This window comes from Vipera ursinii (genome assembly GCF_947247035.1).
Source record: "Vipera ursinii genome assembly, chromosome: 5".
In the NCBI taxonomy this organism is placed as follows: Eukaryota; Metazoa; Chordata; class Lepidosauria; order Squamata; family Viperidae; genus Vipera; species Vipera ursinii.
The window spans coordinates 98,483,512-98,501,454 of record NC_139518.1 but is presented as its reverse complement, the minus strand read 5'-3'; the positions used below and the strand labels follow the sequence as shown (position 1 = coordinate 98,501,454).

General features: G+C 42.2%; 1 protein-coding gene across 1 annotated transcript in view; it reads left to right on the top strand.

The window, feature by feature from the left end:
* Window positions 1-17,943, top strand: part of ZMIZ1 (zinc finger MIZ-type containing 1) — a 298,798-nt gene that overhangs the window by 152,024 nt on the left and 128,831 nt on the right. The window contains exon 2 of the mRNA XM_083364915.1: window positions 15,209-15,783. Coding sequence (XP_083221041.1) covers window positions 15,550-15,783 — 234 coding nt within the window. The 5' untranslated portion in view covers window positions 15,209-15,549. The remainder of the gene's footprint in view (window positions 1-15,208; window positions 15,784-17,943) is intronic.

Genomic DNA, 17,943 nt, shown 5'->3' with positions numbered 1-17,943 from the left:
ATTAATTTGTTTATTACATTTATATTGAGCCTTTCCTTTGGGGAGGTAAGAGAGGCGGGTTGCGGTAGCCTTTCTTTTTATCCTCCTAACGACAGCTCGGGATAATAACGGTAGTTAAGGGCCCCCCAGGGACATGCATCCCTAACTCAGCATTTAAAATTAGTCTTCAGCCAGGATGTAGGGCTCTGCCTGGGTGAAAATTTGGCCCTTTGAATCTACAATCTTTTTTTTTTTCTCCCCCTCCCGTTCCACCTTTCCCCCCACCCCCGTGGGAGTTTGCGTGGCGGGTGTGGAGCCGTGCAACGGTACGGCCTGCGCGGGTGAAAGAGCGGCTTTTAGACTATGGTTTGAGAGATGTCCTGGTTACCTTTGCCCTCTGTGCTGTAATTTTCTCCGCCGAAAGGCTCCTGAGCATCCGCCGGTGTTAGGAATCTTTCCCCCCCCCCCGTGCTTGAGAAATTGATCGTAGCTATGGCGTCTCCTCTTCTCTCTTTTTTTTTTTAAAAAAAAAATTATACACCTGGCGCACCTCCGCCTCTTATGACTTGCAAGGCAAACCTGTCGGTCCTAATAATAATAATAATAATAATAATAATAATAATAATAATAATAATAATAATAATAATAATAATAATACCTGGTTGATACCTAAGATGCTGGCAGCAGCCCGTGTCAACCATTAGTGCCAGTCAATTTGAGTGTTCAGTTGACTGAGTTTCATGTTTTATGAATAAAAGTTTCAAATAATAATAATAATAATAATAATAATAATAATAATAATAATAATAATAATAATCCATCTTACATTTTAAGGAGATACCTGGTTGATACCTAGGATGCTGGCAGCAACCCGTGTCAGCCATTAGTGCCAGTCAATTTGAGTGTTCAGTTGACTGAGTTTCATGTTTTATGAATAAAAGTTTCATATAATAATAATAATAATAATAATAATAATAATAATAATAATAATAATAATATAATATAATAATAATAATAATAATAATAATAATAATAATAATAATAATAATAATAATAATAATCCATCTTACATTTTAAGGAGATACCTGGTTGATACCTAGGATGCTGGCAGCAACCCATGTCAACAAATAATAATAATAATAATAATAATAATAATAATAATAATAATAATAATAATAATAATAATAATAAAAGTTGGAAGGGACCTTGGAGGCCATCTAGTCCAACCCCCTGCTCAGGCAGGAAACCCTATTCCATTTTAGACAAATGGCCATCCAGTCTCTTCTTAAAAACCTCCAGTGTTGGAGCCTTCACAGCTTCTGGAGGCAGGTGGTTCCACTGGTTGATTGTTCTGTCTCATCTCCCCTTGCTGATTGTCCGACTGAAAAAATCCTGGTTGGTAACGAAACCTGTGCAAGAAAAAAACCACCATGCTCAGAACTCCCAAGGATGCTTTTATTTTTTCCTTCACAACCCCCCCCCCCCCTGAAAAAAGGCAAGTGAACTTTCTTGGTTGGTTGGTTGGTTTGTTTGTTTGAAAACGTTTCGCTTCTCATCCAAGACGCTCCTTTGGTTCAGCTTCTTGGAGGAGAAGCAAAACGTTTCCCAAGACAAATAACCAAGGAAGGAAGTCCAGTTGCCTTTTGGGGAAGAAGGAAAAAAAAATCCCTTGGGACAATCGTGACCTCGATGATGGAGGATCTCTGTAGACACCAAGGCCAGAGAGCAACAAGAACCCCACAGTTCATCCGTAACCCTACAAATATTCTCTTCTCCCAGTACTGAAGAATCCACTGTGGTACCCCAGGAAAGCCGGTGGTGGTCTCCCAAAACACAGTTAAAAACATCAGCGCTCTTACTTGGAGTCTTGGAGTCCTAGTGGACAATCACTTCAATATGAGCCAGCCGTGGTGCTGCAGCTGCCAAAAAGGCCAACACAGTGCTAGGCTGCATTAACAGAGGAATAGAATCAAGATCACGTGAAGTACTAATACCACTTTACAATGCCTTGGTAAGGCCACACCTGGAATACTGCACCCAGGTTTGGTCACCACGATGTAAAAAAGATGTCGAGACTCTAGAAAGGGTACAGAGAAGAGCAACCAAGATGATTAGGGGGCTGGAGGCTAAAACATATAGGGAACGGTTGCTGGAATTGGGTATGTGTAGTTTAATGAAGAGATGGGTGAGGGGTGACATGACAGCAGTCTTCCAGTATCTCAGGTGCTGCCCCAAAGAAGAGGGAGTCAAGCTATTCTCCAAAGCACCTGAAAGCAGGACAAGAAGCAACGGATGGAAACTAATCAAGGAGAGAAGCAACCTAGAACTAAGGAGAAACTTCCTGACAGTTCTAAAAATTAACCAATGGAACAACCTGCCACCAGAAGCTGTGAATGCTCCAACACTGGAGGTTTTTAAGAAGAGACTGGACAGCCATTTGCCTGAAATGGTATAAGGTTTCCTGCCTGAGCAGGGGGTTGGACTAGATGACCTCCAAGGTCCCTTACAACTTTATTATTATTATTATTATTATTATTATTATTATTATTATTATTATTATTATTATTATTATTATTTCGCCAGAAATTTTGGACTCAGTTGTGGTCATAAGTCCAGGACAACCTGTATTAGTGGCTTGCCCTGTCAGTATTGGCGAGGCTGTTCTTAGACCTAGATTTATATACCGCTTCTCAGTGCTTTACATCCCTCTCCAAGCGGTTTACAGAGTCAGCCTGTTTGCCCCCAACAATCTGGGTCCTCGTTTTACCGACCTTGGAAGGATGGAAGGCTGAGTCAACCTTGAGCCGGTCAGGATCGAACTCTTGACTGTGGGCAGAGTTAGCCTGCAATAGCAATAGCACTTAGACTTATATACCTCTTCACAGTGCTTTTACAGCCCTCTCTAAGCGGTTTACAGAGTCAGCCTATTGCCCCCAACAATCTGGGTCCTTGTTTTACCGACCTCGGAAGGATGGAAGGCTGAGTCAACCTTAATTAATTAGGCTGTTGTGTGCTATTAGGTTTTTTGTCTGAGCTGTGTGTCGGTTGTGTGCTATTAGGTTGTTGGTCTGAGCCGATAGTTCCTTGATTGGGGTATTGTTTACTTCTGGACGGCTGGTCTACTCTAGTTAGTAAGTAAGCTTGATGTGAATTGCTGGGGTGGAGGTGTTTTGCTCTTGAGATTTTCCCCCTTCTTGGCTTTTTGATGGTCTCTTTTGAATGGCATGCAGATGTTGTTTATGTCCCTGTGCCCGTTGACGGCTGATGTGAAGAGTAGATTTGTACGAATTCTCCAGCGTGTTCGAACTGAAGCTTAAGAAAAGAAAAAGTTTAGACTGCAACTACGGTTAAGGATTCCTCGCCTCTACTGCGCTAAAGTAGAGGAACGATTCCGGAATTATGAAACAGGCACCATCTTTGTGTGTGTGTGTTTGTTTCACAAAGCATGGCTCTCCACCGACAAACTGGCTTTATCGAACCCACTTGTGTCTGAAATAGGGAGTGGGGAGGAGGGCTGATTACGTGCAAGTCCCCTCGTAGCCAGAGCAAAATCCCTTTCTCTGCAATCTAATCCAGCAGGAGACACGGAGGAAGTGCTATCGGAGAGGCCTCCAGACAGCCTTGGTGGGGAGGAGAGGGGGATGTTTTGTCTCTGTGTGTGTGTGTGTGTGTGCATGTGCAGGACGCATTGCCCAGCAGCATGGATGCTTCTCTTAACTCCTCCATCCAGTGAATTATAAATGATTTTCTAGCCTATTGGAGTCACTTGAAGGAAAAGGTTAATGTGAGCAGAACTCGTGATGCCTGTCAGCTTAGGGAAAGTTGCACTCGGTTGCAGGGTGTGTGTTTTCCACACGCGTAGCAACCCAGGTGAACCTTTGGGGTTTCCGGCGAATATGTAGGAAAAGAGCTTTGTTGGTAAGACAATAAAAACCCAAACACAAAGCGGTTAACATTGCGCTTAAGAGCTCAAGAGTCCATGGTTCCACACTGGCTTTCCATACCTCTACGCTTCCCTCTACCTTATTTACTCATTTCGTAGCCTGCCTCTCTGATCTTGGTAACTAGCTCAAGGGGACAAGTGCAGTGCTCCCATCTGAAAAGTCCTCCGTCTGTGCCGCCCACCTGCAAATGCTTGCTTTACATTTAGGATGCGGTGTTTAGGCGTGGGCAAAGCATGCGCAAAAGTCTGGAACGCTCTAGGGCAGGGGTAGGCAGCCTTGGCTCTTGGATGACGCGTGGACTTCAACTCAGCCATGCTGGCTCAGGAATTCTGGGAGTTGAAGTCCACGAGTCATAAAAGAGCCAAGGTTGCCTACTCCTGGCCTAGGGTCTCCTGTGTGAGCAGGGGGTTGGACTAGAAGACCTCCAAGGTCCCTTCCGACTCCTGTTCTGATCCCCTGATTCCTCCTATTTGTCCCCCAGCCTTTGTTTAATCTAAATGTATGTGTTCTATGAATGCTGATTTAAGCTTAGCTCAGGTAGAATCAAGAGTTCTCTTTGTGTGCATAAGCAAACAATTCTTCATGTACGGCTTCAATGGGATTTCACGTCTGGAGTTAACGATCCATCCGACGTGGGTTTAATTACATTAGTGTTTTTCCTCCAAGTTTCATCCTATTAAAAAGTCTTTTGTCACCAATCTGGTAGAAGAGCCAGTATTGGGTTAAGGAAGAGATAAGGGCAAGGAAAAATATTTTAAGAGTGTAATTGTGAAAAAAACGGTGGTTGTAATGTCCCAAAGATTTAGACTCGAGCTGGAAAAATTTCCAAAATGTAAAATTTTCCTTAGTATAATTAGCTAATGCTTTGAGTCCTCACGCTCTGCTTACTTAGCAAATAGGGACAAAAAGAAGTGGTAACATCCAAGAGCTTAACCGCATTAGAATTGGCAGAATTGTAACTTGCTGTTCCATTAGTGATTAATTTTTATTATTATTATTTTGTTTTCGTATCTTACAGCTTGAGGGATTTTGATGGCTTTCAGGTAGAACTGGAGACAATCGAAATGAATTCTATGGACAGACATATACAGCAAACTAATGACCGGCTGCAGTGTATAAAACAGGTAAATTAAAGATATCTCGTTGGGGGGGGGGCGTTACAGCATTGAGTGTCGCAAGGACTTTGCGTCAAGTCCCTTATTGCAATGGCGGTTCTCAAATACGTTTCCATTTCTTCTTGAAATCTCGTACTTCTCTACCCCCAATTGCTCAGACTGGAAAAGTGTTTGAGAACAGAGTGGGACAACTCGCCACGGGACAATTCAAGCAAATGCAAAACTTAAAGTAATTCCAATGGATCCGTGAGCAGTAATACTAATAATAAAATAAAGAAAACTCAATCCAGACGTGCAAGAGTTAACAATCCTTTCGAGAGAAATGTGGTCAGAAATTATTAAAAGTAGCTGAATGAAAAGGATCGATACAAGTGTTCTGTTGGCCTGCGGTGAGCTGGCTATGGGGAATTGTCCTAGACCCTTTTGAGAAAGGACAGTATAGTCTAGGGGTAGGCAACCTCGGCTCTTTTATGACTCATGGACTTCAACTCCCAGAATTCCTGAGCCAGCCAAGCTGGCTCAGGAATTCTGGGAGTTGAAGTCCATGAGTCATAAAAGAGCCGAGGTTGCCTACCCCTGGTATAGTCTATATAAAACTTCATGAGATGCTAATAAATAAATAATAAATAAATCAGCAGATTCGCACCGAATTCTGCATATACCGAAATGTCCTTACTTGGAGACTATGGTGTAAAAAATGGATCCAGTGTGGAAGGTTACAAGGAACATGAAAAAAAAAAAAAAAATCTGTGTATCATGTTTTCCCCTAGAGTAAATAAATTCTTGGACACCTGTTTTTTGTTGTTAAAAAATGTGGAATGTTTGCTAGAAGGCTTGTCTTCAGGACCAATTTACGGAGGAACAACAAAATAAGTTCCAAGCAAATTACATACAAATTTAAAATTAATCCTCCTTGTCATCTGAATGGGCAAACAACTGGAAAGCATGATTAAATATGAAAGCGTAAAGCAGATGGGCTTGGGGGGAAAAGTAATCAGTGTGACTTTGGGCAAATCATGAAAATGTAGCCTCCTTAAGTTGAATTCAGGTTGCATCTGATAGTCTTTGCAGAGAGAGAGAGAGAGAGAGAGAGAGAGAGAGAGAGAGAGAGAGAGAGAGAGAGAGAGCCTTCATCAAGTACTTTTAATATGTGCTTTTATTGATAGAGGGACGCGGTGGCTCAGTGGGTTAGGACGCTGAGCTTGTCGATCAGAAGGTCGGCAGTTTGGCGGGTCGAATCCCGAGTGCCGCATAGCAGAGTGAGCGCCTGTTACTCATCCCAGCTTCTGCCAACCTAGCAGTTCGAAAGCACCTAAAAATGCAAGTAGAAAAATAGGGACCACTCCGGTGGGAAGGTAACAGCGTTCCGTGCGCCTTTGGCGTCTAGTCATGCCGGCCACGTGACCACGGAGACGTCCTCGGACCAAGCGCTGGCTCTTCGGCTTTGAAACGGACATGAGCACCGGCCCCTAGAGTTGGAGACGACTAGCACGCATGTGCGGGGGAACCTTTACCTTTACCTTTTACCTTTATTGATAGAATCATAATAATAATATATGTGCACGAATTGAAGAGAAACAGAAATGTCATGATTTGCAAATTGAAGTTGAACGATTGTGGAGGAAGAAACCAACCAATCGTTGTCCCTATAGTCATAGGAGACCTTTGAGCAATACCTAAAGGGCTGCCAAAATACATGGAAATTTTGAATTTATTAGACCTGAATATTCTGACTTGGCAAAAAACGACCCTACTCTGAGCTGCCTATATACTCAGACGCTACTTTAACAGCATTTAGGTCCTTAGTTAGGACTTGAACTGTTAAGTTTTCACCAGTCCCAGACTTTGTATCAAATAGAAGATAATGATGATGATAATGATGATGATGATGATAATAATAATAATAGTATAGTAGTAGTCGTAGTAGTGGGGGTGGCTGTACCTGGAGACAGCAGAAGAGAAGAGAAAGAACTGGAGAAGGCAACAAAATAGAAAGATCTACAAATAGAACAACAGTGACAAAGGAAAGCAAAGGCATTCCCAGTAATAATAAGCGCCTTGGGTGCAATCCCCAAACAACTGGAGCCCCACTTGAACACCGTCGGCATTGACAAAATTCACCACCTGTCAATTGCAAAAGGCAGCTTTACTCGGAACTGCTTCCACCCTGCGGCGATTTCATTAACACCAACCAACGTCCAGGTCTGCTTATCCCAGGTCCTTGGAAAGGAGTCAATAGGTAGACCAAAATGCGAGTCTGAACATCTGGCTATGCGAAAAATCACAATAAGAGAATAACAGAGTGGGAAGGGACCTCAGAGGTCTTCTAGTCCAGCCCCCTGCTCAAGCAAGAGACCCTAGACCAGGGGTCTTCAAACTCGGCCCTTTTATGACTCATGGACTTCAACTCCCATAATTCCTCAGCCAGCGTGCCTGGCTGAGGAATTCTGGGAGTTGAAGTCCATGAGTCATAAAAGGGCCAAGTTTGAAGACTCCTGCCCTAGACCATTTCAGACAAATGGTTGTCCAGTCTCTTCTTAAAAAACCTCCAGTGATGAAGCACCCACAACTTCTGAAGGCAACTTCTGTTCCAACGATTGTTCAAATGTGTTGTAAAGTTGGAAATTGTCAGAAATGGTGTAAGGTCTCCTGCTTGGGCGGGGGGAGGGGGGCGTTTGGACTAGATGACCTATAAGGTCCCCTCCAACTCAATTCTAATCCTAAAATACAAAAAAGCATCAACCGAATGGCCAGGATCTTGAGTGGGATGGTGGCAGTTAAACCTCTTAAGAGGAATAGCAAACCATTTAGAGCATGAATGAAAGATTATTTTTTTTTGGGGGGGGGCATCTAATGAAAAGCCCGCTTTTTACAACCCTGTGTAATTTGGGGTAGAGTCGGAGGGAGGGACTGGATGAAGCCGAGTGTTTACCGGCCAGATCCTTGGGTAAATCTAATGGCAATTTCGATTTCCGTATGACTGTGTTTTGTTTGGAAAGGTTGGGTTTCTCCCAACTTTTCAGATCTCCTTCCTCATCGGCCCTTGAAAACCTTTTCACATTTTCCCATAACCCTCCAAAGTTTTCCCAAAAGTCAGGAGGGGGGAGGGGGAGGGGTAAAACAACAACAACAACAACTCAACAGTCTTCTTTCTAGTCTGGATGCGGAAGGATGTGGACAGTTTTAAATGCATGGGGGGGGGAAAAGAGGAGGGGGAGAGATGGGGAGAGGGCTCATAATTCTTCTGGCTTCAGTTGCTGCACATTTTGTAGACTGGCTGGCAACAGTTAGTATTTCAAGGAGACAGGCAGCCTCTACTCCTGGCCTACGGAAGGATATAAATGGTAATCTGGTCTGATCGGAGTATCAACTTCCAGAATGGGGTCAAGGGAAGTTTCTCTGTCTTTAACCCAGACATCACCCTTCCGTTGCCGCAAGGGATCCGACAGCCTTTGGAAAACCACGGTGCTCTTTGCATCTCAAGGAGAGTGCAAAACTTGGGTTGAAACTCAACATTAAGAAAACCAAGATCATGGCATCTGGCCCTCTCAATTCCTGGCAAATAGATGGGGAAGAAATGGAGGTAGGGACAGATTTTACTTTCCTAGGCTCCAAGATTACCGCAGATGGGGACTGCAGCCAAGAAATTAAAAGACGCTTGCTCCTCGGGAGGAAAGCCATGGCAAATCTAGACAGCACACTAAAAAGCAGAGACATCACCCTGTCAACAAAAGTGCGTATAGTCAAGGCTATGGTCTTCCCAGTTGCAATGTATGGCAGTGAAAGTTGGACCATAAGAAAGGCTGAGCGCCAAAGAATGGAGGCCTTTGAACTCTGGTGCTGGAGAAGACTCCTGCAAGTCCCTTGGACTGCAAGGCGATCCAACCGGTCAGTCCTAGAGGAGATCAACCCTGACTGCTCTTTAGAAGGCCAGATCCTGAAGCTAAAACTCAAATACTTTGGCCACCTAATGAGAAGAAGGAAGGACTCACTGGAGAAGAGCCTCATGCTGGGAAAGGTTGAGGGCAAGAGAAGAAGGGGATGACAGAGAATGAGGTGGCTGGATGGAGTCATTGAAGCAGTAGGCGTGAGCTTAAATGGACTCCAGAAGATGGCAGAGGACAGGAAGGCCTGGAGGAACGTCGTCCATGGGGTCGCGATGGGTCGGACACGACTTCGCAACTAACAACAACAACTTTGCATCTCTCTCCCTCCAGCCCTCAGGTAGCTCTTGACTTAACGAGCCCAACGGAGCGCAGAATTTCTGTTGCTAAGTGAGACATTTGTTCGGTCAGCTTTGCCCCTTTTTAATGACCCTGCTGGCCACAATTGTTGCTGTGTCAGAGAGTTGCGGAGGCCACTTGGAGGAATGCAATGAATTCACAACAAGAATAACCATAATGATAGAGTTGGAAGGGACCTTGGAGGTCATCTAGTCCAACCCCCTGCTCAGGCAGGAAACCCTATACCATTTCGGACAAATGGCTGTCTAGTCTCTTCTTAAAAACCTCCAGCGTTGGAGCATTCACCGCTTCTGGAGGCAGGTTGTTCCACTGGTTCATTGTTCCGACTGTCAGGAAATTTCTCCTTAGTTCCAGGTTGCTTCTCTCCTTGATGAGTTTCCATCCGTTGCTTCTCGTCCTGCCTTCGGGCGCTTTGGGGAAGTGCTTGACTGCCTCTTCTTAGTGGCAACCCTTGAGATATTGGAACACGTCTATCATGTCACCCCTCGTCCTTCTCTTCATTAACCTAGACATACACAACTCCAGCAACTATTCATATTTTTTTAGCCTCCAGTCCCCTGATCATCTTTGTTGCTCTTCTCTGCACTCTTTCTAGAGTCGTATACCCAAAGAGTATATATATATATATATATATTGTGTATTTTTATTTTTTTTATTTTAATCTCATTTATATCCCGCCCTTCTCCGAAGACTCAGGGCGGCTTACAATCTAAGCACAAATTAAATGTGCTTAGCAATAGCCTTCATTCTATGTATATGCCTGCTTATTAGGGCTTTCCCCCCCCCCAAGTGGCATTATTACAAAGCCGCCCTGAGTCTTCAGAGAAGGGCGGGATATAAATGGAATTAAAATAATTTTTTTTTAAAAAAAGTCAGCTTCTCTGGAATGTCCTTTCTTCCCTCCTCTCCTCCCTCCCTCCCTCCGCCCTTAGCAGTATTGTAATATTTCCCCATTTCAGACATGTGCAGGCATTGTACAGTCCTCCTCCATGAAGCCAACAGCATCCGCAACAGCCCAGAATGACCTCAAAGCGGCAACACACGTTATGACATCTTTATGCATTTACGCATTGGCAATCTGAGGCCTGCTGCAAATATGTAGGTCAGAGCAGCTCCATGTGGATGTTGTGACACACACACGCAGTCTTTTAATGATTTAAATACCTTCCCCCATCGCCAGATGCCACTGGGTGATACCCTTCCTCAGTCTTTCCCGAGGAAATTTTAAAAAAAAAAAGTGCTTTCTGGCCTGGCAATTCCAAGGAAAGACCAAAGCAGAAGTCCTGGATTCTAGGAAGCCTTTCATTGCTCAGAAACCCAAAACACAGCACTTTTGAGCCGATGCAAAAACCCAAACGAATAGGAAACTTTGCTGATTCTAGCCATCATCTTCATTTCCCCCAGCTCCCTTTTGCAGCATCTGCTCTCTGTCAGGGATGGACAATTTACAACTTTGGGTAGCTTCCGTCCCCTCTTATGCACCCACCTCACGGAGACCCAGATGGGTTTCTCCAGCACTGTGTCCGTTCAAGTCCTCTTGAGATATTCAGGTCTTCACTTCCCAGGATGAAAGAAGGGCTGGCCGAACTGAAGGAGTTAGCAGAGATGGCCAAATTAATTGCTCTAATCAATTTTGTTTCCACTTGGAAACCACTTCTAGACTTTGGGCTCGAGACAGGAGAAAAAATAATGTAACTTTGGGATTTCCTGGTCGGATAAGTTTGCTGTTATAGAAATGGCTAATATATACCTAAATATGCAAAAGTACAAAATTGTAACTCCCATATATTTATCTTTATTCTGAGAGGAGTTGGCAATTTGTGTCTTTTTTTTTTTCCCTTTACCCCACGCTTCTCTTTCCCTTTTTGCCCTCCTCCATCTTCCCACTATCTTTATTTTCACATAGATGAGAGAAACAGATGATAGATAACAGTGTGTCTGTCTGTCTGTCAGTCTATCTTTCTATCTATCTATCTATCTATCTATCTATCTATCTATCTATCTATCATCTATCTATCATCTATCTCTCTGTATCTATCTATCTATCTCTGTATATCTATCTATCTATCTATCTATCTATCTATCTATCTATCTATCTCTGTATCTATCTATCTATCTCTGTATCTATCTATCTATCTATCTATCTATCTATCTATCTATCTATCTATCTATCTATCTATCTATCTATCTCTGTATCTATCTATCTATCTCTGTATCTATCTATCTCTGTATCTATCTATCTATCTATCCATCCATCCATCCATCTATCTATCTATCTATCTATCTATCTATCTATCTATCTATCTATCTATCTATCTATCTATCTATCTATCTATCTATCTCTGTATCTATCTATCTATCTCTGTATCTATCTATCTATGTCTGTATCTATCTCTGTATCTATCTATCTATCTATCTATCTATCTATCTATCTATCTATCTATCTATCTCTGTATCTATCTATCTATCTCTGTATCTATCTATCTATCTATCTATCTATCTATCTATCTATCTATCTATCTCTGTATCTATCTATCTCTGTATCTATCTATCTATCTATCTATCTATCTATCTATCTATCTATCTATCTATCATCTATCTTTCTATCTATCTACGAAAGAGGAGGAGAGAAAAAGAGAAAACATGCAACTCATATGAATTACACCTAATTAAAGGTTTCTTTCTTACAATCCTCCGGGGGGGGGGAGTTACCATGAGTTGTTGTATGGGCTTTCATGCACTCTGAAAATCCATCTCTTTCAAAGGGCCTACTTTGGGTCTGAAGTATGGATGCAACATCGGAGACCCTGTCAAATCTGTCTCCATTTGACTTATGGATTAAGCAAGGATCCTCTGAGGCTGTAAATCAAGCATGTCGAGGCTGCAGCAAGCTTGTGTATTATCACGCTGAGTTCCCTGCAAATATTTTAATATCTGTCTAATTTTATGAGTCCTCTTCAACCTAGGATCCTTTATCTCTTTTTTCTGTCTCTAGTGCTTCTTCTCTAGTGAAGTCTGCTCAAGACAAAACTGTCACAATGACAAAGGCGTAGCTATGAATATTCCAGAAAGGGTTAATCTTTCCTCCCAAATATGTTTTCTTTTCCCCAGCAATTGAGTTAACAGGTCAGCCTGTTAAATAAAATAAAATAATAAAATAAAATAAAATAATAAAATAAAATAAAATAAAATAATAAAATAAAATAAAATAAAATAAAATAAAATAAAATAAAATAAAATAAAATAATAAAATAAAATAAAATAAAATAAAATAAAATAATAAAATAAAATAAAATAAAATAATAAAATAAAATAAAATAAAATAAAATAAAATAAAATAATAAAAAAAATGAAATGAAATGAAATAAAATAATGAAATAAAATAAAATATAATAAAATAAAAATAAAATAAAATAATAAAATAAAATAATAAAATAAAATAAAATAATAAAATAAAATAATAAAATAAAATAAAATAAAATAATAAAATAAAATAAAATAATAAAATAAAATAAAATAAAATAAATAAAATAAAATAAAATAAATAAAATAAAATAAAATAAAATAAAATAAAATAAAATAAAATAATAAAATAAAATAAAATAAAATAAAATAAAATAAAATAAAATAAAATAAAATAAAATAAAAACTTTAGCCCAAATAGACAACTCTGCCGAGGGCAGGTTCAGCGAGTTTGACTCTGGGAAAATAGTTTTACAGTCACACACCAGCATTCATCCCATTGTCCCTTTGTAGGCCATTCTGCCAAAAAAAAAAAAAAGTACAGAGTGCGAAATCATGAAGAACAAAAAATAAAGAGAGAAACAACTAAAGCAGCATTGAACCAGACTGAACGTAAGGCACTGAACGTTATGTCTCTAAGGGGGAAAAAAAAGTTAAAGCAGTTATTTGTTAAATTTGTTTGGCGCTTATCTCGTCTTGGCGGCTAACAATAATAAAAAAGGAAGTAAAATGAAAAGCTGTGTAAACAGAACAGATGTAAAATAATGGAGCAATAAAGTAAAGCAAGGACAAAGGAACACAATGAGAATAAATACCCGGATATCACATAATAAAATAGGATGGTTAATGCTAGCTTGAACTAGGAACATTCAGTCAACCCATCAAACTCCCGTACAATACACAGGTAGCTAGATTTCCTTTTCCTTCCCTTCCCTTCCTCTTCCCTTCTCTCTTTCTCTTCCTCTCTCTCCCTCCCTCCCTCCCTTTCCTCTCTTCCTCTCCCTTCCTTCCTTCTTTCCTCCCTCCCTCGCCTCTCTCTCATTCTTTCCTTTTCTTTCTCTCTCCCCCTCTTCCTCTCTCTCTCTCTCTCTCCTGTCTTTCTCTCTGTGTTTTGCTTTATTTTATTCCTTCTGGGAAAAGAAAAAAAACTTGCAGTTGAGCTTAACTCCTGCATGGGCACATCCATGTGATTTTTCTGGGCAATCGTAGAAAAGTAGTTTGCTTTCTTAGGGCCTGATTTGTTCCTTTGAGCCCACATCCCTGAGCTAAGCCACTGATGCCCCTTCAGAGTGTTAACCAAACCTGACTTTACTTAGGTTGGCCTAAAAAAAATAAAAAGGACCTAATCTGGCTAATAAAAATCTAGCAGCCTCCCTAAGAAAGAGAAACATTTACGTCAAGAGCAACCTGGTACGTTTGCTGGTATCTCCGATCTTGCACTGCTCTGGGTTTTGATTGTTTTATTAATTTATTTTCATTTTCTGAGTGGACAGGTGCACCCAGTCACAATAACACCCTGAATGATATGATAAATAGATAGATAGATAGATAGATAGATAGATAGATAGATAGATAGATAGATAGATAGATGGATGGATGGATGGATGGATGGATGGATGGATGGATGGATGGATGGATGGATGGATTTATAGATAGATAGATAGATAGATAGATAGATAGATAGATAGATGATAGATATAGATAAATAGAGATAGATAGATAGATAGATGATAGATAGATAGATAGATAGATAGATAGATAGATGATAGATATAGATAAATAGAGATAGATAGATAGATAGATAGATAGATAGATAGATAGATAGATAGATAGATAGATATAGGGATCGATAGATATAGAGATAGATAGAGATAGATAGAGATATAGATATAGGTATATAGAGATAGATAGATAGATAGATAGATAGATAGATAGATAGATAGATAGATAGATGATAGATAGATATAGATATAGATATAGATATAGATATAGATATAGATATAGATATAGACATGAAAAGCCCATTATTGATAGTTGTACACAGGATGCAATTTTTATTTGTGCTGCTTTGCATATAGGCAGGCAGGACTTAAAATGTTTTTCCAAGCCTGCAGAGTGGTCTTAGAGGGGGGGGGGGAAACAAACAGACCTTGATCTATGTGATGTAATGGAGCATTTCCTTTTGAGTGGGCTGCCCCACGTCTTGCCTCACCCTCGTCCTCTGGAATATTGGTTTCCAACTGCCGAGGAGCGGAGATGACACAGCCACCTTCCCCGCTTCAGAAACCAAAGAACGAACAGGAGCTCTCGAAAAGGGGCAGGCGAGCGGGGGGGGGGGGTGGCTGGCTGGCTGGCTACTTCCTGTTTGGATAAAGCAGTTGCAGAAAAACCATAAAGGAGAGGGTTTTCCGTCTAGCTGCTCTTCCCCTGGCCTGCTGCTCCTCCCTGACTTGGCTGGTAGCGTTCGGGGCGGTGGGATTGTAGTGCTTTTCTTGGGATTTTGACTTGAGTGTTCAGACCACCCCCTTCCTTGACTGACTTCTCCCAAAAATATAGAGGGGTGGGGGTGGGGTGGGGTGGAAGAGGGAGAGAAAGAGAAAGAGAGAGCAGGAAGAAGGAGCAGGAGAGGAGGAACAGCAGGGGGGGAGGGTAAAAGGAGGAGAAAAAGAAAGAAAAGAAAGAGAAAGAAAGAAAGAAAGAAAGAAAGAAAGAAAGAAAGAAAGAAAAAGAGAGAGAGAGAGAAAGAAAGAAAGAAAGAAAGAAAGAAAGAAAGAAAGAAAGAGAAAGAGAGAGAAAGAAAGAAAGAAAGAGAAAGAGAGAAAGAAAGAAAGAAAGAAAGAAAGAAAAAGAGAGAAAGAAAGAAAGAAAGAAAGAAAGAAAAAGAGAGAAAGAAAGAAAGAAAGAGAAAGAGAGAGAAAGAAAGAAAGAAAGAAAGAAAGAAAGAAAGAAAGAAAGAAAGAGGAGAGGGAGGGAGGGGAAGGAAGGAAGGAAGGAAAAGTAGGAAGGGAGGGAAGGAGGGAGAGTATGGCTCCAAAGAAGAAGGATGGTAGGACTTACTGGCAACATGGCGGTTGTGGAAATTTGACGCTTCCTTCCAGTGCAACATTTCTTCAGCTTCCAGTGGAGACTGGAGCTTTTCCAGAGGCTGGTTGGAGAGTAGCAAACGATCTCCCATCTATGGGTTCCCTTGCACAATTGGATACCGAAGAGCGGGAAACTCTGCGCACGATCCAAATTTTGGAGAACTGCCTGGGTCAGGTAGGCAGGTATTTCTTTCATTTCTGGAGAAGACCTGTTAACAGGGCAAAGGATGAAGTGGAAGGCGCATCGGGAAGCATCGGGAAGCCGTAGTTATCCATGTCTTGTTTCCGGAAGCCTTAGAGTTGGTTTCTTCACGGTTTGGTTGCTTCACCAAACACATGTTGGCAAAACAGACTCAGTGCTTAGCTATGCCTTCCTTGGATGAGGAGCTTACATCGGGACTTACATCTCTCTCCTTGAAGGACACCGCGACAATTTTGAGAGCCAACCTCTCTCTGCGTGGTGTCAAGCAACGTTTTCCAAACTTGGAAACTTTGAAGAGGAGAGAGCTTCACACCCTGACGTAAACCTTTTGCACCCAGTTTACAAGAAAGGACATAAAAGTTCCAAGTGATCGGAGGAGAAAAGAGGAGGGGGTTACTACAGGGGAAAAGTTACGTCATCCCTTTAAATATAAACAAGTGGGAGACTTCGTGGCCTGGCTGTATCTTTTCTTTCTCTTTTTTACCGATGTCTTAAATTGACATGCAGCCAGACTTAGAGAGATCCGAGGCAACATCCGTAAAATGAGCAATTAAAGCAACAGTAGCAGAAAAGGTGGCGACAGCATTAATGGAAAGCAGGATAAGCAATAAAGCTCAGCGGAGGCACGCAAACGATAAAATGTGGGTGTTGAAGGAATAAAAACAAACAGGCCTCTATTTTGATACTATCCTTGAAAGACATTCCTATTACCTCTGAGGAGCGAGATGCCACTTTCACTGGGGGAGAATGCTTTTTTTCCATGTGGCATTTGACTTTGGTTGCCAGAGTTACTGCCTTTACACATGAGCGCATACAAGTAGTCCTTGACTTACGACGGGTCATTTAGTGACCATTCGAATTTGCAACAGCACTAAAAAAAATGAGTTATCCCCCCCTTGTTCACACTTACAACCGTTGCAGCGTCCCCACGGTCACGTGATTTACACCCTTGACAAGCGACTCACATTTATGACGGTTGCAGAGTGTCCCGGGGCTCTGTGTGTGTGTGTAACACGCGATCCCCTTTTGCGACCTCCTGACAAGCAAAGCCAATGGGGAAGCCGGATCCACTTCACAACCGGATGACTCATTGAACAACCGCAGGGATTCAGTTAGCAAACTCGGCGAGAAAAAGTCAAAAAATGGGGCGAAACTCACTTAAGCAGATTTCTCGCTTAGCAATCTTAAATTCTCGGCTCAGTTGTGGCCGTGAGTCGAGGACTACCTGTATTTTATAGTGCTTTAGATCTTTTGTAAAGGGTTTGGAGTGGATGTAACGGAAAAGAGACAGAACGCTTCTAAAACTGGATTGACATGAATAGATTCTCGATCTGATCGGAGGTAATCTGCAACAGGAGCGGTGCGGTTTCAAAACATGTGTTTGTGCTTTTGTGGGAGTGGCGGATATTTTGAAATAAGCAGCAATATAGGTGAATTAGGGTCTCTCTGCTACACAGAAAGGGAGAGAGAGACAGGGAGAGAGGGAGGGAGAGGGGGGAGAGGGAGAGGGAGGGAGAAAGAGATGGAGAGAGAGAAGGGGAGAGGGAGAAAGAGAGAGAGGGAGGGAGAGGGAGAAAGGGGGAGAGGGAGAAAGGGAGAGAGGGAGAGGGAGAAAAAGAGAGGGGGAGGGAGAGGGGGAGGGAGAGGGAGAGAGGGGGAGAAAGAGAGGGAGAGGGAGAGAGAAAGAGGGAGAGGGAGAAAGAGAGACAGGGAGGGAGAGAGGGAGAGGGAGAGAGAGAGATGGGGAGGGAGGGAATGGGACAAAGACAGAGGGGGAGAGGGAGAAAGAGACAGGGAGGGAGAGAGGGAGAAAGAGAGACGGGGAGAGAGGGAGAGGGAGAAAGAGACGGGAGGGAGAGAGAGAGATGGGGAGAGGGAGGGTGAGGGAGAAAGAGACGGGGAGAGAGGGAGAGAAAGGGAGGGAGAAAGAGACGGGGAGAGAGAGAGGGAGAGGGAGAAAGAGATGGGGAGGGAGAGAGGGAGTGAGAAAAAGAGAGAGGGGGGAGAGAGAAAGAGAGATGGGGAGGGAGAGAGAGAGACAGGGAGGGAGAGAGGGAGAGAGAGAGATGGGGAGGGAGGGAATGGGACAAAGACAGAGGGGGAGAGGGAGAAAGAGACAGGGAGGGAGAGAGG